Here is a 24,727-nt window from a genome sequence, read left to right on the forward strand (position 1 = left end):
TTTGGCTTTCCAGGAAAGAGGTGGCCTGCACCCACAAAAGCTGCAAGCATCTACTCTCTGCCTTAACACAGCACTAGCATGTTGGGCTTGTAATCAGGGATGTCATCAGAATCATCTGATGAGCTTGGTCCAAGGCCAAGAACTAGGAAAGCCAGCGGACTGCTTTCCCACAGAGCTACTGGAAGACAGACCTAGGAAAGGCCGAGGAGCCCGCTTGGGCCCTGGGTGGGCTCAGCTGAACCACAAGCTTTACGTAAATGCAGCCACACACGTGACACGAGCAGGGCGTGGGTGGGGAGGAGAGCTGGGAGCACTCTCCAGCGGTCGCTCATGTCCACAGCATCTGTCCAGAGCCCCGCAGGTGGGAAAACCAAGGGGGCCGGTCTGTGCCCTGGTGAACAGGACCCCAGGAAAGATGGAAGCACTGCTGACGGGCCAAAGACCTGTTAGGATCTGCTTCTCCAGGGGTGGCCCTGCCCTGCCCTGGGTGGTGTGTCACCAGGCACAGGTTTCTCAGCCAGACCCAGTGGAATCGCTAGGAGTCTGTCATAGGAATGTGCATTTTTCTGCACAGGCCCACAGGTGATTCTGATGCCAGAGATCAGGGTAGGGTGCTGCCTGACAGCTTCTGAAGGGTGGACAGGAAAGGCGCTGCGGCCGTGGCCTGGAGGTGAGTCAGCACAGTAGATTTGCACAGTGTGTTAGCAGCTCCTACTGGGGCCCGGCGCCCTTCTACATACCTTCACATAGGCCGGCACCCTCACCCTGCGCCACCCCGTGGATGGTGGTGTCACATCTGCCCCACTGTCCAGATGAAACAAGCACAGAAACATTAAGTGACGTGTCCAAGGTCACAGACTAGTTAGCAGCAAAGCCAGGATTGGAACCCAGACAGTGCTGGTGTCTGTGCTGGTAAACACCCAGAAACGGAGGCCTGAGAGGCTGGCGATGTTGAGGGGAGCTGACCACACACAGTTCAAAGCCTTGACCTCCAGAGGTAAGTGCAGGCTTCCCTGCAATAGCACTGGGCAGTTTCTGAGTGAGTCATGTCTTGATTGGCCCCAAACAGGGAAGCCCTCAGGATGCTACTGGGGGGCTACCCGGGTCCCGAGCGGTCCGTGACTGTCCCAAAAGTCCTAACTCAAGTCACTCCGAAGACTGTGGTTCAGAATGTTCTCAGGCCCTGGCCATCTCCACCTCGTGGGACTGGAGGTTGTTTGGTTTGGCCAGCTGGCCCTGAGCAGGGGCCAAAAAGCCCAGCGAAGGAAATGTGCCTTGACCGGCCGCCTCCCGCCCACTTCACCCTCCTCTGCGCCCCCCGCTCTGGAAGGGGCATCTTGAGAGCTAACTTTCTCATCACCTTCCAAAGATAGCTTGTTTTTCTAACTAGCTCTTTTTTTTTTTTAATAAAAACAATACAGTCATGGTAAAAAAATCCAACGGACAGAAAAGTAACAGATAAAAAATTCCCAGCCCATTCCCCAGTGCTCACCAATACAAATTTTGTGGCCCTTCCAAAAACCTGCATGTGCCACTTGTGTGGATACACTACTCTTTAAAATAGCTGCTTACTGATCTCACTCTATGTGTGGCTACTAGCCAACCCCAACCTCCCCAAGTCCTGCAGTCTCTCTCTCTTTGGGGGGGGGCTATTATAAACAACTCCACAGTGACCATCTCTGCATAAGACCTGCTGTGAGATGACCCTCGCTGGGAACCCCACTATTCTGTACTCCTTGCTCTAGGGACTTCACCACCAAGCATCTTACCATCAAGGTAAGCTATTGCCTGGGACTGATTGAATGTTCCCACCCCAGCAGGTGGAGGAAGCAAGACCAAGCAGCAGACGTGTTCCACCATGACCAGGTGTTAGGTGGGAGACGTGCCAGACCAGGGCTTTGTCCCAAACAAGCAGGCTGATTAGGAAGACAAGAACTGTGACCACGAAATCAGAATAATGAAGGATGGTAGGTGGGAGGGAAGCCACGTGGCTCCTAGTCCTGCGGTGGGGAGGGCCCCGGGAGACCTCCCCGGGCAGCTCTGGGCTTGAGCTGTAAAAGTTCTGCTCCCACAGACCAGGGACATGTGAAGCACCTCAAGAAAATCCTACCAACACGACTGTAGGTTGTTGTCTGTCCTCAGTGCTTGTATTTCATTCGGCCCAGCCCAGAGGTGGCTTGCTTCTTCCTGCACAGTGGGGGACCCCTGTTCTGTAGGTAAAAGTGTCTTTTTCTAGCCTTCTCTGTGCCTCTGGAGCCCCATCAATAAACCAGAAAACAAATCTGACAACAACAAATTATCTGCCAGCAAGATGAAACCACAGAAGACCCAGTGGTGTTCAAAGACATCTCGATGGGAAAAGATTGGTCTCCGAAGTGCAAGGTGGGATTGGCAGGGGGAGCTGGGAAGAATCTGGCCCCATCTGCTGCTTTAAGACCCACTTCTCACAAGCCCCCACTGGCTGTCTTCCCCACCGGCCAGGGCTGACTCAGCCCCCTTGGCCGCACCTCACCTGTTCCTGGAGAGTGGACTATACAACATTAGATCCAAGGTCTCTTGGGACAGTGGGTGGACACCCCAGACTGACAGTGGCCTTGGGTCTCTCCCAAAAGGCATGGTTAGTGCTGAGTCAGTCTCCCAGGCATCAAAGCTGCCGGTGGGCCCCAATGTCTCCAGCCACGGAGGATGAGTCAGCCCAGGTATACCCCTACCCTAGGAGTCAGGGCCCACTGAGATGGTAGCAGAAGCCTTAAGTAGATCCAGACTCGGGGCCAGGGAGATTCTTGATTTCTCAGCCCCCCTTGATTTCTAAGAAGCCCTCTCCACCCTGTTCGCTCCTTGTACTGTGTCACCATGGGGCGGGGCAGAAAGATCTCCTCCCACCAGGCGCAAGACCAGACTTCAGGCAGCGAGGTTGCTCAGCCTGAGTGTTTAATGAGAAACAAGGAGGGTGGATGATGGACCCCTGCATTTTCCCATGTCCCTCCTGGAAAGGGAGGACCCAGGGAGCTCTGCCCACAGGGCCCCTGCCAGCTGTCAGAGCCTTGCTGAATGCCACGGGTCTGAGAGGCCACAGGGGTGGCTGTGCTAGGCGCTCGGGCCCACCATCAAGTCCAGCTACGCCGCGTCCTCACACAGCAAGCCCCGTTTCTGAGTGTAGCTTCTGGAAAGTGGGATCATATCCACCTCATAGAGCCATTGAAAAGACCAAGCAAAAAGGGCACCAATGAAACACGGCTTAAGGTGGATGAACGGAACCGGCCGTGCGTGGTTTGTGCCCCTGCCCTTGGCCAGGCCCCCACTCCTGCTCACCCCTAAGGCGACTCTCCTCCTCCATGCCTCCACCACTCGGCCACCGGTCAGGCTTCCTGGGCCCTGCGCGAAGCCTTCCCCACACACCAACCATGGCGCATGCACACGCTCAGGGAACGCTTAGGCCCTGACTGAAGGGGCTGGAGACTGGAGACCCTCTGCTCTCGAGGCCCCTTTGCTGCGCCTCCTCCAGCAGCTGCCTTAGCAATACTAGCCAGAGAGGGGGTCAGGCACGACACCCCAGTCTCAGGAGCAGCAACAAGGGGAAACAGCTGTGGCAGCGGCCTCATATGAGACGCTGGCAGGGGTTCAGGTCTCTGTGGCTTATCGTTTGTTCATTCGTGTGTTCGTCCAGCTGACTCGTTCACGAACTCTTAGGGAGTGGCCATCGTGGCTACCTGCCAGGTGCTAGAAAACAAACTCAGCTACTAAGGGGACTCTGTTCCTGGTTGGAGAGCCCTCCCCATCTAGTGGGGAGCAGACGAGGAAGGCAGGGAGGGAGGGAGGTCATGGTGCAGGGAGAGGTGGAAGAGGACAGGCAGAGAGCTCAGACCTCCGCTCCGTCTGCATGTCTGTGTAGCATCTGGGCACGTCACAGCCCCGCCCAGCCTCAGTTCACCCAGCTGTAAAATGGGAGCAGTCAGCTCGTACCTCAGAAGGTGTGAGGAGTGACCAGCAGAGGCAGAGTTCCTGCCGTGCAGTCAGCACTTGGAGGGGCGGTTGTGTGACTGTGCTGCCTCCCCACTTCCTGCGGCTCTCAGCCGTGTCTTCCCCAGGCTCCAGGCGAAGCAAGCCCTGCTGCTATGGTGTCCGTGTGGCCCCCAGCCCTGCTGCCAGCAGATCATCACAACAGTGTCCAGAAAAAGTCCCCAAAGGGGGCCTACCTTTCTGTTCAGCCCAGGCACAGCCAGTGCTCATTTATTTATGATGGAATTGCTAAAATACCCCCGCCCATTTTGTAGGGTTCTTCATTATTCATCCGGATGCCATCCTACCATGCTAGGATACAAGAGCATGTGAATCCCACACCGGCTTTGAGAGGTCTCCTAAGCCCTTGACAGGGCTTGGCACACAGATGCCGGTTTGGTAAAGGCCGCTCCAGCTCACAGATGACCACCGACCGCTGGACTCCCTTCGGAGGACGGCACCGCCAGGGCCCAGTGGCCTGGACAGAACTCGATGCCTCCTCCCTGCTGGATCTTCCAGCAGCAGGCTGGCATGCTCTCCGCCAGGAAGGCCGCACACTGACAGAGAAGGCTGCAGCCCTTGCTGTCTACAGGGAGTTCTCAGCAGCGGCAGAACCCTGGGAGGAAATGGCAAGGCCCAGAAGCCCACGTCTGGCCAGAGTGCGTGTGAGCACTGAATCCATGAGCAGCACGGCCCCAGACGCGCTTGCGTCCTGGTAAGGGGACGGGCCCACCGGCATTTCAAATCCTTCACCCTTTAACACCCGAAGGAGATAGCATGCTCACGGGGCAGAGAACGGATTCCCAGCACTTCTTCACACCAAGGACAGGCAGTTCGTTTTACTGTGAATCGTAAAACGTGGCAAGATTTTAGGATCCTCGTCATTACGACTCACATGGCAAGATTTTGGGATTCAAAGTGCTAAACTAGGTTTGGGTATGAGGAACTGGGACTAGGGAGGAATGAAGTACCAGCTGCGAGTGTCCACAGGCTGGTTGAAACTAAATCTGCGCATCTGAAACCAGAGAAAGCCGCTCCGAACCACCCACCAGGTGTGTGCACCTGGGTCCCTAGCAGTGAGCTAGGACCTGCAAACAGCAGGCAAAGATGCCCTGGGTCACCCTCGGGAGCGTCTACTCCAGAGAGGGAGATAAAAGTGAGAATGTCACATGAGTAAGTGCGAGCTGAGGAAGGTGCTGTTGACTGGGCAGGGCACAGAAGGCCTCCCCCATAAATCCTCAAGCTGATCACACTTCTACAAGATCTGCACCCACTGTTGAGCGTGGTTTTCTCTGGAACACAAGATTATAGGATTCCTACTTTTTTTCCTTTTTGTTTTTTTTAAATATTTATTTATTTATGCATACAGAACTGGGGTATAAGCCAGAGGGCAGGGGCAGTGAGAGGATCACCAGAGACAGAGTGGGGAGCAGAACAGGCACATGAGTAAGTACTCTGCTGAGGGGAGCAGCGGGTGTGTCAGGAGAGGTCTGCTGCGCCATGTGGTTCACCTCCGGGGTGAGGATCAAACCTGCACTGAAGAGGCTGTGGCCAGCCTGCAGTGCTGCATCCTTACCCACTGCACCACCAGACAGGGCCCTCATTGATATTTTTAACTCTGGTGCAATATTTCTGCCCTCCCCTCCCCACCTCCAACACACACGCACTGATACAAGAAGTACTAGCTCAGAAGTTTCCCATGCTGCATTATTTAACTGCGCTTTCTCTCCAGGTTAAATCCTGGTTTCATCCAGAGGTTGACAAGTCAGGTTTCTCTTAAGTCAGACAGGTGACATGAGGGTGTGGAGGAAGAAGGAGAGGGAGGTGCCGGTGACCCTGCAAACTTCAGGGCACGCACTGGCTGAAAGGCAATTCAGGTGCCAGGTTGCAGGGCGGGCCACTGGCCAGCAACCTCCTGCAGCCTTTTCATCCTGGTTCTGCAAGTTTTCTAAATGAGCATGTGGGGCCCCCAAAGAGAACATCTTGCCATTATCTGGTGCATCAGAAGCAATCCTGGCCTTGGACACTCGCAGGCACACGCTAGAATAGAATGATCAGTCCCCTCGTCCCATGAGAGCCAGAGAGCCACACAAAGATCCCACGGAAATGTGACTCACAGCCCTGACTGCACAGGCTTGGGTGCCATGGCAACGGTGCGCCCCATCCTGAGCAGATGGCACAGCAGACTGACCCCATCACGCGGCCCCTAAGCTGGCCGGCTGGGCCAGCTCACCAAGCAGGCTTGCTTCTGTCCAAACTGGCACGGAATCACACTGGTAACTATTTACATGAGTCAAAACCCACCCAGCGGCAGCAGATGGCTGGACCAGGCTGAGACTGAGACGGAGGGACTGAGTCAGAGGCAGGGGCAGCAGGCGGCTCTGTGGCGGACAAGCCCAGACTTCTCTCCACCACTGCCTGGTCTCAGCAAGGCCCAAGCGGGGGCAGGACTGTGTGAGCAGACTGGATGGTTTTCCTGGGCATGGGATTGGCTTTGCACCAAGTCACCCTGGGTTCCTGAAGGTACACCTTTCAGAGGCTGTGAAGCTACTGACCCCTCACTATAAAGGACTCTGGCTTCCCACTAGATTCGAGAAAAACCGGAACCTGAAGCATGATCTCTATGACCCTGACCTTCACATCTGGCCTCCCCATCCCGCCACTCCCCTTCCTCAGCTCTGAGGCACAGCCCACCTCCCTCCCCTGAAGCTCCCTCTTGGCCTTTTGCCTGAGGCCTCTCCCTCCTGACCTGGTCTCTCCCACTCTTCCTTCATAACTCAACAGCAACTTCCTCAAGATGTCCTTTCCAATCCCAAAACAGGTTAAATCCCTTCCCAGCAATTGCAAAACTGTAAGTTCGAGGAGATCTGGTGACTATTATAGCTGTCTCTGCCTCCAGACTGGAAGCCCCCCAGGGAGGACCTCTTGTATCTGCAGGTCCCAACTCCCTGCTGGGCACATAAAGATGAACAGTAAGCGGCTTCTCCCTGCACTCCTTGACTGGCCCAATCAAGACAGCATTACGATGAAGCTTTTATTTGATAAACAAAATATTTCATGAGTCAATAACTAAGGTGGTGCGTGAACTGGCCCATAAACCATGGACAGGATTGGGAGGAACACGAGAAGGGGAGACTGTTCCAGGTGCGAAGAACGTCATTAAAAAGTGTTCAGGCGATTAAACCACCCTCCGGGATGGCAGGTAACAGGGTAAAAACAGCAGAAGGAAAGGAGCTTAAGTAGACAGGTGCAACAGACAGGGGAAGCCGCTAACCCGCACTGGGCACTGAAGGCACAAGTGTATAACTTATGGTCCAACTAAGACCAACTGGAAGTAAAAGGATTAACTAATTATCCAGGAAAAGCACGTAAACCAGGTCATATGATCACCCTGACTTAACCCTCTTCAGTAGGTACCACTGTCAAATGTCACTTTACCAATGCAAAGGCATGAACAGAGAGGCTGAATGAGCAGACCAAGGTCACACTGCTATGGATAAGCCCGAGGCTATGATGCCTGAGCCTATCTTCATAAGCCAAGTGATGCCACGTGGCAGGCTAAGCAAACAGGCTGTTGTTGGAAAAAAGAAAGGGATTCTGTCCCTCCCTGGTGGCGCAGCAGTTAAAGCACAGCACTAAGGAGCTAAAGCCACTTCAGCATGAGTTCGATCCCCGCCTGGAGGTGACCCACATGGCACAGCAGACCTCTCCTGACCCGCCCGCTGCTCCCCTCAGCAGTGTACTTCGTGGATCTGCCTGTTCTGCCTCCCACTGTCTCTGGTGAATCCTCTCACCACCCTGCACCTCTGGCCTGTACCCCAGTTCTGGATGCATAAATAAATCTTAAAAAAGGCGGGGGATTCCATGTGCATAAAGCTGAAATAACCGAAGGCTGAGTACGAAGCTCAAGAGACTTTGGACAGGCCGCCCCACCCCCGCAGGCAGGGGCTAGCCGGGCCCAGCTTGCCCCACTCCTGGTCCTTCCAGGTTCCTGGGCCCCTGGGGGGAGCAGGCCCAGCCCAGCCAGTGGAGGCGCCACAGTGTGCCGGACAGACAAGCCCCTGCCAGAAGAGCAGCCCCAGAGCACTAGGCTCAGCCTTCAACGGCAGAGTGGGGAGGCCAGAGGCTCCCGAGCCCGTCACCTTCGCGTCTGCTCCCCACGTGGCCTGGGCTGGGGACGCGGCAGGCATCTGCTGGGATGCGTGAGCGCGTGTGACCTCTGCTGGGACTGGGTTTGGGGCGTGTGCATGTTTAAGGCAGGATGTGGCTGCAGAACATTTTGTGATCCATCCTCAGTCCTGACAGCAGCGGCACAGTTCTGACGTATCCGTCCAGGATGATAACGGTGTTTCATTTCCTGCTTCGCAATTCCTTCAGTCATCAGACCTCCAGTGTCACCCAGGCCTGCAGCCAAAGTCCGGGCGACAGTGACATCGGGCACAGCCCCAGGGACTCAGGGTGTTATGCCAGATGCAGGGGGTCTGGGCTGGGCGCTTCCTTCTCCCTTGGCTTCTCTGGCTTTTCTCTCACCGGGAGGTTGTGACATCAAAGGCTGTGCCTTGGACCTCAGCATCGGCACCAATAACCTGGATGTCAAATGAGCAGAAGGCAGAGGGCGGGAGACGCACGGGCTCCCGATGGAGCTGGCACGTTCGCCCTGGACACTAGAGGGTCCCAAACAGTCACTGGGAGGCGTGCGCCGGAGGAGTCAAGCAAGGGTCATCGAGAGAATATATTTCCCACCTCCACGTTTATTGGGAACCTCAGAGCAAATGAACAGAGATTGACTGATCCACCAACACACTTCCTAAAGCAGAATCGGATGGCGGGCTGGGAATCTGGATGGCGATAGGGTGAACCCTGAGACTTAGCAGCTTAGTCCATAGTCAAAGGCGTCAGGGTTGTTCTGAAAATAGAGATTCAAGAAGCCCAGGAAAATGTTCTTATCTATGAGAAGTGCACACACAGCAGGGTCCTGTTTCATGGCCGCTATCCAGAGCCGGAGGGCGGGGGTGTTGTTCAAACAGCTGCAGGACAGGAGAGAAGTGTCAGGTGCTGCCTCCAGGGAGAGCAGCAGGAAAGGAGCACCCACCCCACTTCCCATTGGCGAGGTACGAAAGTGCATTTACGTGGGCAAGACGGTCATGTTGGTCAAGCTACCGTCTCATGAACGTCCTTTGCTGGCGCTCGGTCTCACTTGGAGAAAGCTGTGCATTGCTGCTCCTGGTAACCGCCTGGCTAAATGCCTGTCCACATCTGGGAGGGCCGGGGGCTGTGCTTCCCTACTTGCTAACGAGGGCACATGCCTCTTATTCCCTTTTCAGATTCTACTTTAAGAGGTCTGAAAATAAAAGGAAAACCCTTTCTCCAAAATGAGTCCAACCAGCCTCAAAGCTGGGAAGAGTGGGGCGAGCTGAGCCCTTGCAAAGATGCACCAAGCAATCTAGGCTGGGGTATGTCACGTGACTTGCTCGAGAACAACAGCTGCTTAGTGGGAAGTCCAGGAGCAGAGGTGAGGGTTCAGCCTGGAACCCTGAGGAGGCAGGATGTTGTCATGTTCGTGTGAGACAGTTTACCACATCCTCGTCAGGGCTGCTTCCCTCGGAGACCGCTGGCAGAGAAGTCAGCAGATGGGTTGGCAGGACCCAGGCCTGTGCTCAAGGGGGCACATGGGGCCTGGGCAGGGTGGGGTTCCCAGGCCCTAGGGCTGTCCAGCACCCCAGCCTCATGGTGCAAAGGTTTGTTCTGTCCAGGGGCCTTACATGGTCTCCCCAAGTGTACAGACAACTTCTTCCCCTATGCTTCTAGGACACAGAGTTGGCCATTTCATTCATTGTTTTTCACATGAAGCAGATATTACTTTTTAAATTATAGGTGTTTTTTAAGCATAGTCCTGTCTGGGGAGATTCCTGCCTGGAGAACTAAGTGGTGACTGAGCAGGACCAGGAGGAGGGCCAAGGAGGCACAGGTCAGCAGAACCCTGTGGCTGAGGCTGTCACCAGCTTTGGGGGGGGGCAGGGAGACTCCTGGGGGTGCTGTGGAGACTAGGGGCGGCTTTTGGACACCGTCTCAGTGCAGAAGGTCACAGAGTCATTTTCACCAGGGAAACACAAGATGAAACCCTGGGTTCTTTTCACCTATATGGTGAGAAATGCCCAAAGGGGAGTAAGTGGCCCCCGAGCATGCCCCCCTCGCCACCCAGTGAGACTGCAGGAACCAACAAGTGTGACGTGGCCACAGGGCCCAAGGTCTTACTCGGCTATTCCATATACATCCAGGCGCTCAAACCAGGGCCAAAAGAGGTAATCGATCATGGACACACAGTCTCCACCAAAGAAAATGGTGTTCTGATAGCCAAGAATCTAAAGGTTTAAACAGAACAGAAGCAAGTTACTTGGCCTAGCTGCTGCCAGTTAAACTCGCTACAGATATCCAGGTTCAGATATCCAATTAGTGCTCACACCAGAGAGCTAAGTCTAGATTCTCCTCCCTCTCCGCGAGGGGAGTGCGGTTTCCTCCACCTCCTTGGGGGCCTCGAGGCACACCAAGGCGCAGAGGTGAGGCTCATCTGACTAGGGATCAGCAGGCCAGCAGCCCAAGCCCAGCCCACTCCCTTACCCAGAGGGATCCCCCAGGGGCTGAGCTTTCTAAGGGTGGGTGAGCTCAGCCCCCACCTGGGGAGTGGGATGGGGCCCTACTGGGAGGGCAGGGCACCTGGGGTACCCCACTTGATGCCCTGAAGCCATTCTCCAGGATCCACTCTATGGGTAATAAGCAGGCCACTGTGCCCTCCGCCTGTCTTACTCTTTCACCCTCGCTCCCAATGGACTCCAGGCAAAGGCGATTCCATGGGCTCTATTTTAGAACAGCATTTAAAATAGTACTAATGCCTTTCTAGAAAAATACCAGATGGTTTCACTCACAGCAGGAGTATAATGGAACAGGCGAGAAAATAACAAGAATAATGAACAACCATATACCAGAGACATTTTGTGGGGGTGGAGTGGGGAATGGGATCAAAAATGGGGGGGTGGGGAGGGAAGTGCACGGAATTATGGTGATGGTACATGGGTGACTTGGTGATGGGAAACCCGCGGGGATTACAATTGAGATGGAAAAAAATAATGTACAAAATGATGTAAAAATAAACTATTATAAAATTTAAAAAAATAGTACTAATGTCTTTCTCAAATTTTCTTTTTTAAGTTAAGCTCTTAGAACTTCATATTTGGTGGTCACTCAACATGATCATTTTTTTTATTATGGTAAAATTCCTCATTTCCAAATAGGACAAGTCAACGCAGGTAGGTGGACTGTAAAGAAAGCACAGACTCTAAAGAAAACACACAGAAGACTGACAGGTCAAAGACAGTAAAAGAAAATGGTTGTACCTGAAATTTTATGAAACCTAAGTGCTGAGCAGGGGCCAGTCTTCCCAAAGAGAAAAGTGCTGTGCCAGTGACTTGGTTAAATGAAGCCAAAATTCTCTTTAACATATAGAATTCATTATTCACTCAGTACTTGCCTATAGCTATAGGCCTACATCCCTGATCTAAATCCTTCCATCTACCCACCATCTATCTATCTATCTATCTATCTATCTATCTATCTATCTATCTATCTATCTATCTATCTATCTATCTATCTCAGGCTTGCTTCTTCATACTCAGATTAGCTTAATGGCTGGGTGGTGAAATATCTAGGGTTACAGATAAGAAAGTGAGTTCCTGAGTCAGCAGACCTGTTCCAACACAGGAAACTACCTTGATTCAACATGGAACCCAGGAAGCTTGCCTACCTTCGTCTCCAAGCTTCAATATTCTGTAAGTTGGTAGCTAGTGCCCACCTCAGAGGTTATGCTGAGGAGTGATTGTGCATGAATAAGCCTGAGTTCTCATGACAGGACATTTCAAGAGTTGAACTTCAGAAAGTAAGTCCATCCTGACAGAAAGGGTTAATGGGATCCCTTGCCCAACAACCTCTCAGAGGACAAAACAAGCTTCATGGTTCTAGCATCTAAATCTCCATCACCTCCCAGTATGGCACAAAGGAGTCTCCTAGACTGTCCAGGAAGACTAAAGAAAGTTAGATGGCACTTTGCTCAAAGTGCTCATAGGATGGTGATGAAACAGCAGGACCTGCTGGCCAACGAAAACTCAAAAGCAGAGTGTTTTTTCAGTCCTGTAGAAATGAGATCTGACTTATTGGAAAAGAACTTGGCTTTCCTGTTTTACAGATCCCTGAAAGCCTCAATCTTTATGTTCAGGAATAGATAATAACGACTTATCAGTGGGTTTGAAACATCTGTTTCCAAAGTATTATTAACCTTCCTGGCACAAACCAGAGCCAAATTGAGAAGGATGGACTCTGCAACACCTGGGCAGCCCTTCGGCTTGACAGAGCACGTCAGACTTGGGACGTCCTCGCGAAAACACAGCAAGCCTTTCCTGGAACCCATCCCTCTGGCAAAAGGGATGAGATATTTTGGAAATGAATGACCAAAATAATGGATGCTTATTTAGTATTTATCTTTTAAAGCTTTTCACTTAAAGTAGAAATAGGTCTTTAAATGCACATGGCCTTACAGACAGGTCTTTAAGTAACAGCAAAAAATAAATGAGGCTCAGCAAACTCTGAAAGCTTCTCCTTCTCTACAGCCCCGGGTTGGCCTAAGATCCCCTCCTCATCCTACTCTTTCTCACACTCTCCAAGTCAGGACCTGGCAGCCAAGCAGCTGGGGTGGGGGTGGGAGTGGGGGGGCAGGGGGAGGCTTCCTTTCTGGTCCATTCATAAGAAGGTCTTCAGGCAACTTCCTCCTTAACAGCATTCTGTTTGGGTTCTGTCTGTTTCCCATCTGCCACAACAATGATAGTGCCCACCCTTAATGTCAAACAGCCGCTCTCACAAAGGAGCCCTCACTGTTAGAGTTGCCCTCGGTATCATCAAGCAAAACTAAAAAGCTTACTTGGGGAGCACGCTTTTCTTCAAAGACCCCCAAACAAGGCCACACATGACCAGGGGAGGAAGCTGATCCTCAGGTTTTCTGTAAGTATTAATTTATCATCAATTCAAGCTTAAAAATGGATGTATTTGGGGTAGTCACTGGAAATTCTGGACACTGGAAAAATCTGCTTTTAAAATTTTTTATTTTCCAGGAGGCCACTGAAATACGACTTTGGAATCTTGCCTTGCCTTTGGGTGTTAGAAGGGATAAAGGGTGAGCAGAGAGGCGGTGTCTCTCATCTTCTGGGGGGCTCTCGAGCTCCCCCTCGGGCTAGGAAGCAGGTTTGCGCCAGAGAGCAAGGGAAGGAAGAAGAGCGCAGGGTGCCCCCTCGTGGCGGTCGGTGGTGAGAGGCATGGCCTGGGGCCACAGAAGGCTCACGGGGAGGAAAACTTCTGAAGGTTTTCCAGAAACAAAGCCATAAAGACAAGAGAAACCCAGACTTCCCCAACCAGGCATTCTAAAAACTGCACTCTACGGTCTTGAGACAATGCTTGAACAATCAAATATCTTTAAAGCAATGGGTGGTGGGTGAGAATATGAAATCTATCAGATCTCCAAGGGGGAGAGAACATTTCTCATGAATAAAAGACATGGAAAAAAGAATCGTAAAAAAGACATAGTACTGTATGTTTACATGTTATATTTCCATAAGCACACAATAATGATAAATTAAGTTAAAGAAAACCAAAAAATGTTTCAAAAGCAAGCAATTATCCTTTATATTTTTATATAGAGAGAGAGAGACTCTTTCCACAGAACATTTACAAATCAACAAGGAAAATCAGGAAGACCTTAGAGTGGTCAGATATAGACAAATGGGCAAATGCCCTAACGGTCAATTTACAAGACAGAATATAACAGTGCATAATATAATATAGTGCAGAATATAATAGTGCAATCTAAACTGTTCCCTACCCCTGTCCCACCTAATGAAGAGTGGAGCTGAGCAGGAGGGGAGGCTAGAAAGGACTTGAGGAGGAGACTTGGAGGAAGCACCTGAAGCAGACCTGTGAGAAGCAAGCAGCCGGGTAGCTTCTCAGCCTTGGACTTGCACCAGAGCCTGGGGGACATGGAAGGAGACACTTGACAGAGATGAGAGCAGTTGAGAGGCCCACAGGGAGGCTGACAATGGCGGCCTTTGTCTTGACAAGCACTTTGATTTTGCTCCCTTCCTTCCCGATGCACCTGGTCCCTTCTGCTGCTTTCTGTGGCTGCCTGCCAGAAGGTGCCTGCCAAGACTTTGGACCTCCGTGGTCCTGCTTTGGGCCAACTCTCTTTGGCTGGGCACTTGGCCGTGAGGGGACGGATGGCTTTGGCTGTCTCGTTGGAAACGATTATCCTTTCTTCTCTCTATTGCACATCGACTCTATTAAGGTTCTTTTCTATTGAAGGTCTTAGGCACTAAGAGTTTGTTTTGTCTTTATATAGTAAATGGCTTTTAGAGCATGCAAAGCTTGGGGTCCCAGACTGCCTGCCCCTCAGTCTGCCCACTAACAAAACATAAAAAGATGACACACTTGGACAAAAATCTTCCTTTTTCTCCAGCTATCAAAAAAAGACACATTAAATCCACAATGAGAAACTACCATTTTTCCCCCCAAACAAGTGAGTATCTTTTTTAAAGAAATCTCGCAGCAGTGGGGATGCAAAGAGCATTTCCAGCTACCGCTGGTGGGGGTTACAAAGCACAAGCCTTTTGAGAAGCAACATAAAATCTGAGCCTTCAAAAGGTTCATTCCCTTTGATCCAATGATTCCATTCCTGGAAGTCAGCCTAAGATTCTAAAATAGAGACAATGCCTTTTATGCAAAGAAGCTGCTGTTCCCTAAAGCAACACTCCTAATGGCAAATGATGAGAAACAATCTAAACATCCTGATACCTGTGCTGGGCGACTATCCTTGATACACATGGCAAATTATGCAGAATTAGTCATAAAAACTGCTCTTAGATAAATACATTTTCATTACTTAAGAAAATTCAAACACAGAAAACAGCATAAAAGGTGATGACTCTCCCCCTCCCCGGTCTCCATCCTTAATTATTTTTCTTTTCTACCCCAATGCTAATCCTCTTCCTTAGTAATGGGCATTATTAGTAATATATATCTCTCTAGACTTTTTCTAGGCATTTGTTTGCATGCATCTGTATGTATATCTAGTAGTGCTTTCTCCTTCAAAAATGAGACCTTATCATCTGTACTGCTGTATAATTCAGTTACATATTTTTAAGAGATTTATTTTTATTTATTTATGCATATAAGAACTGGGGAATAGGCCAGAGGTGTGAGGGGGCTGGTGACAGGATTCATCAGAGATAAGGGGAGGAGCAGAAGAGGCTGATCTACTGAAATATACTGCTGAGGGGAGCAGTGGGCAAGACAGGGGAGGTCGGCTGCGCCATGTGGGTCACCTCCCTTAGCCTAGGATCAAACTCATGCTGCATTAGCTGGTGATAGCTTGATAGTGCCCAGACTTTAATCCCTGTGCCACAAGTGCCCTAATTCACTTAAATAGTTCTAGACATTCTTTTCATATTGACACATAGGTCTACCTCATTCATTTGCTAACTGTTCTATAGAATTCCAGAAGAGGGACAGAAAGTACATATAAACATTGCCAGTATAAACAGTGTATATTAAAAAGTTTGTATTATTTCATCATCACAAATAATGCTGCTTTAATAAACACCCTTGTACATATAAATCACCATTTATTTATTAAAATATGAGGACAACCTTATATCTTAACATGTCCCTCAGCTGATGAGAGGACAAATAAAACACATCGTATTTGTACAGCGAAATACTATACTACCATGAAAAAGGAATAAAGGCTCAATATTTTATTTTGTAAAATAAAAGAAGCTCACAAAAAGATTAACATTGCATGAGTCTATTTATAGAAAATTTCTAGAACAGGTAGTCCATGGAGACAGAAGGTGAATTAGTGGTTAATTAGTGGTTGCTTATGGCAGGGAGGGCTGGAAAGAAATGGAAAGGAATGACTATGGGGCTTCTTTTCAGCATGATGAAGGTGCTATACTATTAACTCTGTGGATATACTAAAAGTCACTGAATTGTACACTGGAAAAGAGTGAATTTTATGGTATATGAATTATATTATATGAATTATAAAGTGGTTAGGAAAAACAAGTAGTAATTGAATTTATGTTAAATTACTTAATAAAAATAAATTTAACTTGTAAATAGTTTGTCATATACAAAGGCTACAGAAAATAAGAAAAGATTTAACTACAGATGCTCCAGGGTGACATACATACAGCTGGAGCAATCGAATCTCCTGAACCGCTACCCCTGTGAGACCTGTATTCAAAATTCAAGGAAAGGGAAGTAAAGGAAAGTTCAAGGAAATGCAAAGTAAACCTCGCTCTGTGAGCTGGGGAAAGCCACGAATGAAAAGCCAAGTCGCTTGGGGCCCCCGGAAGATGAAAACTCCAGTCTCTGGCGGGTTCTCTCCTTGCTGTTCCACACCTTCCCCTTGCTCATTCTCATTTACTGGGTGTGACGGTGCCCAGAAAGGGCCCAAGCAATAGCCAGCACACAGGATGCTGCCTCAGTGCCTGAATCAGAGCAAGCAGCGGGAGAAATCTGGCTGATTCTCCCCTGCTCCAGGGCACATGGACCTGATTTACTGCTTCCACGTGAAGATGTTTAGAGTGACGGCACTGGCAAAACAAACAACCAAAAATAGAGCTAAAGTTTCCATCACACTCAAGTTCACAGATAGTGACTAGGCTGGGCTCCACTGTGATTTGGAAATGAAAGTCAATAAAAAAGAATATAGCTGAAAAACCACGTGTGCACTTTAGATGAATGGCTCTGAAAAGACTAGAAAATAAATGTGAAGACAAAGTGTGGTCCTCAGGATGGGCAAGGGAAGGGTACCCCCGGGAGTTTCAAACTCATGGAAATGTTGAGAACAGGAGAGTGAGCAGAGAAGCTGCTGGTTATAGTAAGAACAGCAATAATGGATCTCACGAAGTGTGAAACTATTGCAAACAACAGGGCGATATAACCGGCACAATAAATCTCTGATTTTGATGAAATGGGACTTTTAAAGAAAAAGGCTTCAAATGCCACATGGCATTTATTTCAAAAGAACAGAGTGTCAGAATTGAAGCCCAACAATGGTAAACAGAGGCTTTTGTTTGTGGGTAATATGGGAGGTTTGACATTGCTATCTCGACAGGCTTCTCGCTCAGAAGTCCAGGTGTACTGAATGTGTGCTGAGCTCACACAAAATCCTGATTGTATAAGGCCATGTGACAGAACTGCGCAAGTCAGGGGCCAGCTCTATTAGATTTATTCTGACAAGTTCCAACTGCACTATCGTCTCCTGGAGTCAACATACTGGCAGGCAGAGGAATGGATCGAATAATCCAAGCTCACAGATGTTGCCAACCTTGTATTTAAAATTCTTGCCAACACTTTATGAGACAAAAAGTACATTCAGACCTGTTAGAGCAATGCTGTGTACTCAGGGGTGCTGAACCAGCATCAGTGAAAGCCATGGGCTAAGTTAATGAGCTACTTTCCAGGACACTGGGGGATTTTCCAGAACATGCTGGCGCTGACCTGCAAGTCTTCCCACCACCACCTGGGTAGGTTCAGATCAGCCTCTGGGGGGCATTTGCACCACGGAAACCAGCCAAGGCTACACATGAGGGCTGTTCTTTTGTCAGGAGTCTGTGAAACACTTGTCTCCCTATCACTGGTTACGTCCCTGACCCCTCTGCTTAAATGGCGGCCACAAAAGTAAAACAGGGAGTTTCCAGCCACGTCCTGATGAGGGATGTGCTGTATGACTCTGCCGGTCCCACCCCCTCCACTGAGTCCTAACTTCAACAGAAAGAGAAATCGCTGTTGGCAAATGCCAAGTCACATCTGAAAGGGGCTCTGTCCTGGGTAAGTCAAGCTCCCAGGCAGTAAGGTCACCCCCAAGGTCTGGGCCCCCCGCGCATGTTACCTCGCTCATAAGCTCTGCCATAGGGATATCCCACCAGCAGCTTGCTGAGCAAATCTATCTTCCCCCTGATGCTTCCTCAATGAAAACATCCTAGTTCCTGGCTAGAAAGGGAAACCACCCAAAAGAACAGCCTTCTCTCCTCAGATTCCGTCTCATCTTATCCCCCAAAAACTTCCAGTAAAATCCCCATCTCCAGCACCATATTGCCCCTCCCTATTCCTGATGGAATCAGATTTCCCCACCCCCCCAGGGCCACGAGTTTGAAAAGTCGAAAGAAGGGCCACCAACTCCGACAAAAGACCCTTGGCACCAGACGGATCCACCTCTCCATCTTCCCCCAATCTCTGGCCGCCAAGCTCTGGCCGCTTTCTGTCCACAGCACAAGCCAGTCTTACTTGCTCGCCTCTACCTCATCCTGGAGAAGTCGATGAAGGGGGACCCTCTCACCCCTTCCAGCCTAGCTCCCAACACACCGAGCTTTTAAATGGGCTTCACAGTCTTTTTCTCCTCCCCTCGGCTTTGGGCTCTCTGAAGGTCTTTAATGTTTGTATCATAGTAGCTAGTTACTCAGGCTGCACAGAGAGGTTATCCAATCTGCAAAGCAGGCTTAGCCCCTCTTACTTGAGAGATGCTCCTTGGAAAGTGTCAAGGAGAAGGTGTCTACAGCGCACTGAGAGCCTAATGCGGGGCACAAAAATACGGGGTCACTTCCCCTGGAAGAACGCCAACGAAAGAACTTTGCCTCCATCATAATATATTTATTTAGCAGTCTGTAGTCTGCAGTGTTCACCCATCACTCAAATAGAGAGCAGAAAGGCGACAAACCAACATGTGTTTTCAATCATCTTTCAATTCAAAGATTTTGCTTCCTGGCTCCTTCCTTCCAACCAAGATTTATCCATGGACAGTCACCAGGAAGGATGGGATCCGTTCAGCTAATCTTTTAAAAAAGACCTTAATGATTCTTTATGCACAAGAGCTCCAAACTCCCTCTGACAGAGAGCTCCTCCTTTTCCCCAGATGCTATCCCATGAGAGGAGACACTCAGAAAGCAGGCAGGGCTGGTGGGTGAAGCTGGCCCAGGAAGCGCCTGCTGGCCAACCCTGCCTAGGCCGTGCCTCCAGAACGCGGAGCCACTGAGAATACGACTCTCAAAACACTCCCTCTTTTATGAGATGGAAACCGAGGCCTAGAGAGGCCCCAAATCTTGCCTATGATTCTGGAACCTGGTAAAGCCAAGTCTAGGATCCAAGACCCCCATGATAATCCCACCTCAGCCTTTAGTCTCAGACTGAAGGTTGGCGTTTCTTATACATAAGTCTTCCCCACCCATAAACACCACAACTGCGCAAACCAAGGTAGGCCACTGTGAGTGCGGATATATTTAATCTGCTTCTACTTGACAGAGCTTAAGGGAAGGCTTCCCTTAAGGGGATAAAAATTCTCTCTGGCAGCCAACAGGTTTATACCTCATCAGTTTCTGGAACAAACAGCAAGGAAGTGAAAAAGCTGCCTTGCAGATTGTTCTAGAGGTAAGAGGCAAACAGCCCTTCCACTGCCCATGACCAGCTAGCAGAGGCCGCTGTTTGACCACCCAGGGCCACTTCCCCCTTCGTGATTTTATTCAGGGCACCCTCAGCTACAAGACTAGCTGTATTAGCCCCCACTGCAGAACATGAGACCCATCACAGGTCTGGCCAATGAGACTTCAGTAGGCGTGGACAGGATTTCTGAGAAAGCCCATTAGGCAAGCACAGCCTTTTGTCCTTTCTCCTTTTCACAGCCTGGAATTTAGATGTGACCCGCATTTCCAGAAGGTCTTATCAATTTCAGGATGGAAGGCTTGCACTAAGATGACAGAATAGAAGGAGACACTGTGCCTCTGTCTCGGGTAACTTCATAAAGCCATCAAAATAGCCCTGAACTCCCCTACCCCAGGCTTCCTTATGTGAGTGAATAAACCCTCAAAAGATAAATTTATAGCAGTTAAGTCCTTTTACCTGGCAGCAAAGAAGATCCCTTACAAGATGGACTTTGGTTTCATTGGTAGCAGTTACAGAAGCCTTGCAAGATACCTAAGGAAAGTAGTGACTTTGGGGAAGGAAGAAATTCATCCAGGCCCTCCCCCACTCTTTGCCAGATTCTCAAGAATAATTCAGAGCAGGTCAGAGGTGGGGAGCAGCCCAAGTTAAACCCAGAAGGCTAGAAGCTGAGCTTATCAAAATGTGCAGCAAAGAGTCATCTTGTGAACGCAGAGTGTCTCTGGGTGTCGAGGAGAAATTTTAAATCAGCAACCTGCATTGGCCCTGCCACTGCATCTAATTAGGAGGGGCCCTTTTGTACCTCTTCAAGGTTGTAGAATTCCTGACGCAGGGCTAGCTTCAGATCAGTGCACTCTCTCCCATATCGGATTGCTACCAGACACTCCTTGGTCAACTGTGGGACCTAATCAGAGGACACATGTTCTTAGTGGAGAAGACTGAGGGAATGCTGTGCTCCTGCTCTTCCCAAAAATGCAGCCAAAGCTTTGTCACTCCAACTCAGAAAATCAACACCCCGGCTCCCCAGTTCCCTCTGCATGGCACCTCAGTAGTTCCAGGAACCCAACTGTTACAGCACCCTGGTAAAACCAGGAGCTTTAACAGGGGTTCTCCAGTGCTCCTTATTTGATCAGCTATTTCCATGCCGTACAGTCTTAGGCAGGGCACTGAACCCCTGTAAGCCTCGGTGTTCTCATCTGAAAAATGGATCCAGTAACAGTACCCATCCTCAGGGCCACTGTGAGGGGGAATGAGTCAGTCTTCAAAAAGCAGTTAAGGCAATGCTTAGCACATTGTAAGTGCCCAATGAATGTCATTGAGCTATTTTTACTTCAGTTCAAAAGAACTAAAAATTTCACCATCACTTTTTATCCTTATCCACGGATAACCCTTTCTCTCTTCTTGCATTTCCCAAGCAGCTAGCACTCCCGTTCCCCGTAAAGGGCAACCCCTTCTATGCATTATATTCTTTACACCCCCCCTTTTTTTTTTTTACCTGAAACCTTATAAATATTCCCTTGAAAGCAACATGAAGTTTCAGCTCAATCTCCCCATCTCAAGTGACACAGTAATGACTATGCCATACCGAACCTCTTAGGACTGCTAGTTGAAGTGGAAAAGCACCTATCACTTAAGCTTTTGCCCCTGAGTTCACACACCTGCTATGATTCCACACCAGTTATCCTCACAAAGCACAAGTAGTATTAAGACGTTTCCACCAATAATGAGGCTTTAAAAATGGGTTAAAGTTGGAGAAAGGCATACAAAGTAAAATAGTATAAGTGGCTTTTTAAAAAATTGATTATACCTTACAGAACAGCTCCAATAACATCTTTTGGCGAGCTCGCTCATAAGGATCATACGGGTACAGCTTCCTTCCAGGAAAAGCATCATCCAAGTATTCACAGGCGATGACAGATTCATAGATCAGCTGGCATTTGCTGTTCTCCAGCACAGGAATTTGGCCAAAAGGGTGTTTTGTATAATACCATTCAGGCTTGTTTCTTAGGTTAATGTTGACGACTTCGTGTCTTCAAAAGCAAAGGGAAAGCAAGATGGAATGTAAATGAAAGGCTGATGCAGGCAGACACTCATCTTGCAAGCAGAAGCGATCATTTATAAAATTACAATTTGCAATGAACTTTTTAAGTTTAGGTTCTGGTCAAAGAAACATACATAACATCATTGCCTGCATTCCTACAGTAAGGTAGGTGAAACAGTCTCTATGCCTTATCTGCTTTGCTCCTGTAATTCCCCCAGGAGTAAACCAGGGAATCACAAGAAGCAAATGAGAAAAGACAGAGAAAACACTGAACAACACACCTGTGAGGAACACAGCTCCAGCAGTTGCCCCAAGATCAGAGTCCAGGCTGTGTGATTTAGTTTGTACACTTAACCAAGGACGACGTAAGTCACTATTTTTTAGAGCCTCATGCATCTGATATCTGGAGACAATGGTTTTGGTAGTCACAGCTGGAGAAGGAGGGAGTGTAGTATCATCTGATGACCAGGGAGGCCACTCGACATTCCAAAACACACAGGCTGACTCCCCTCCCATAGAGACACGCCACAATGAAGACTCCCTGGCACAAAATATTGATAGTGCCAAGGTGGAGAAAGCTTGCCCTAAAGATATACTGACATCAGTTCCGAAGCTGTTGCTGTGTCACTATGGATAAACCATCTGTCTAAATTATAAACATTTTTGTATTAGTGCCTGTTTTTCTCTGGCAGGGATATGAAACTCCGAGCCATTCCCTAACAATGGACCCCCCAAGAAGAGTCCAAAGTCTGGACAGCACTGCAGCTCTGAGGTCCCGGCAGCGAAGTTGCTCTACCTTCCAGATCCAGACCTGCTAGCCTTGCAAAATTCCAGCTGGAAGGACACACATACCAGGTCTGTTATGTCAAAAACTTCAGGAGGCCCCATGATAAATAATTCCTTCTAACTCATTTATTCAAACAATAATCATAAAACAACAACACCCCACGCTATTCCAGCTCTTGTAGCCCATGAATAAAAGAGACCAAGCCCCTACCCTCAAGAATTCCCATTTTCAAGCTGGAGGTGGTAGTGTGTGGAGGGGAACAGGAGCGGGTGGCAGGCCTGGAGGAAAATGGGTAAAAAACAAAACTGGGAATCCAGCCAGATGGGCAGCATGGAGGTGTCAGGCTAACCTCTCCAGTCCTCATGGCTAGACTGTGGCAGAACAAAGCCACGCCGGAGAGGAAAACCCAGGACCACACACAGCTTGGGTGCTCCCATGCCAGGAAACCATGCCAGGAAAGTGGCAGAGAAAACCTCAAGTGTACGGCACCTAAGTGACGGGGCGATCATAGCACCCACAATGGGAGAGGCAGCATCTGCTGGCAACCCTACAGTTGTGCTCTGGGGCACACAGCCATACCCTGGACTCAGCAGACATGGCTCGCACTGAATAGGGGGTGCGCAGAGTTGGGCCCAGAACAGAGGGTGCACTGTTGGCAAACCTCAGAGGAGGGTGGTGCAGAATGAGGATGACTGGCTGGAGCCTGAGGTGCTCAACAGTAAAGCTGGAGCCCGGACCCAAACCGTGGGAGGAGACAGGTCAGATCATCTGGGTCTCCATGCTGGGGTATTCAGAACCAGGACGGCCCCCAACTCAGGGCTAAACCCCAAACAACAAATCCACCAGTGAGGCACCTGTTTAAACAGAAGCGAGCATGCCAGGATCCAGTTCTGTGCTGCAAGAGAGCTCCCGGCCTGTGACCCATATCAGTTACAACCCCGCGCGTGGGCACGCGACCAGTGCTCACCAACCACCTAGAGTGGACGCAGAGGTGACACTAGACCTTGAGAAACACGACAGGAGCGGACGCGGCGGCCCCCTCCACACTACCGGGCACCCGCAGCACCGGGGTTCACCGAGCTGACCCTTGGGCGCCCCGCTGCCAGGGTCCTTCTATTCCCACTAACCCTTGCAGAACCTGGCACCACTCTACTGACTGTGCTACAGAGGAAACCCACAGGCGCGCCCTGTTTCCACATCCCGGAGAACTGGGCTGCGTTTCTCACCGGATGCCTTTGGCCCGGAGGACGAGGCGCGTCCGGTGCGCGTAGGGGCAGAATCTCATGCTGTAGATGCGGATCAGGCCCTCCGGGACGGGCCCCGGCGGCGGGCTGCCTGCGGCGCGCAGAGCGAGAAGGGGAAGGCTGATTAGCCCGAGGGCAGGCGAGCCAGGGCCCAAGTCGCCTCCCTGGGGCTTTGTGCAGGAGAACCCTTCAAACTCCTCTTCGCTATGCAGGCCTGGGGCGAAGCTGGGCCTCCCCCTTTCCGGACCCAGCATCCTCAGCCACCAGAGCCCGCGACCCGCAAGTGCTGTGTCCCGCGGACTCACCTTTCCCCAAGCTCCTAATGGCATCCTCACTCATGGTTTCCAGCTCTATTGTTGCAGCTTCAGCTTCGGATGCCAGCTCGTCCAAGCCGAATCCTGCAGGTACAACTGCGTTCAGGTGTGGCCCCTCCTGCCCCAAATTCAGTTTTTGAGTGGCTGGGCCCAGGTGAGGCAGAGTGGACTTGATCTGCAACTGGAGCTAGGCACCGCCCAGAATCAAAGCCAGAAAGTAGCAGGAGAGAACAAAACCCCTAAAAAGCACCCTTTGCTTTTAACACGTGTTTACAAATTGAGGTGAATCCTCTCCTCTGACACAAAGCAGCAGAGTGTCAAGGTTTTCAGTTGGTACTCTATTCAAATCCTGGCGTTGGGGCTTGGCAAGCTATCTTCTTTGCCCTTCATCTTCCACATTTATAAAATGAAACGATTAATGGTACCCACTTGACAGGTGTGTGCACACAGAAGGAAATGGCAGTGGCCATTCCCAGTTCAGTAGGAGCTCAATCAATGACTGATTGAGGAAGAACAATTTTAAGAGCATAGTGCATTCCAATTTTGGATCCAAGAAGATGAAATGCACTGCATTCAGCTTCGCAAGTATATTAACATTAAAATTAAAATCAAGGGCCCTCCCTGGTGGCACAGCGGGTGAAAGCACTGCACTAAGAAGCCTAAGCCACAACCTCATGAGTTCGATCCCCGCCTGCCCAGGAGGTGATCCACATGGCATGGCAGACCTCTCCTGACCCGCCCGCTGCTCCCCTCAGCAGTGTACTTCCTCCATCTGCCTGTTCTGCTCCCCACTCTGTCCCTGGTGAATCCT

The 24,727-nt window shown here is 50.1% G+C and overlaps 1 protein-coding gene across 1 annotated transcript; it reads right to left on the minus strand.

The window, feature by feature from the left end:
- Positions 1-8,866: 8,866 nt before the first annotated feature.
- On the minus strand, positions 8,867-23,944 carry GSTO2 (glutathione S-transferase omega 2). The gene is made up of 6 exons (XM_004681001.1): positions 23,908-23,944; positions 23,585-23,693; positions 21,338-21,560; positions 20,333-20,434; positions 10,255-10,361; positions 8,867-9,026 (listed from the first exon to the last, which is right to left on the minus strand). Exons 1-6 carry the CDS (start codon positions 23,939-23,941, stop codon positions 8,867-8,869), a joined length of 735 nt encoding a protein of 244 aa, XP_004681058.1. The 5' UTR covers positions 23,942-23,944.
- Positions 23,945-24,727: the final 783 nt, after the last annotated feature.

Source organism: Condylura cristata, unplaced genomic scaffold (genome assembly GCF_000260355.1).
Source record: "Condylura cristata isolate star-nosed mole 26May11 unplaced genomic scaffold, ConCri1.0 scaffold00011, whole genome shotgun sequence".
Taxonomy (NCBI): Eukaryota; Metazoa; Chordata; class Mammalia; order Eulipotyphla; family Talpidae; genus Condylura; species Condylura cristata.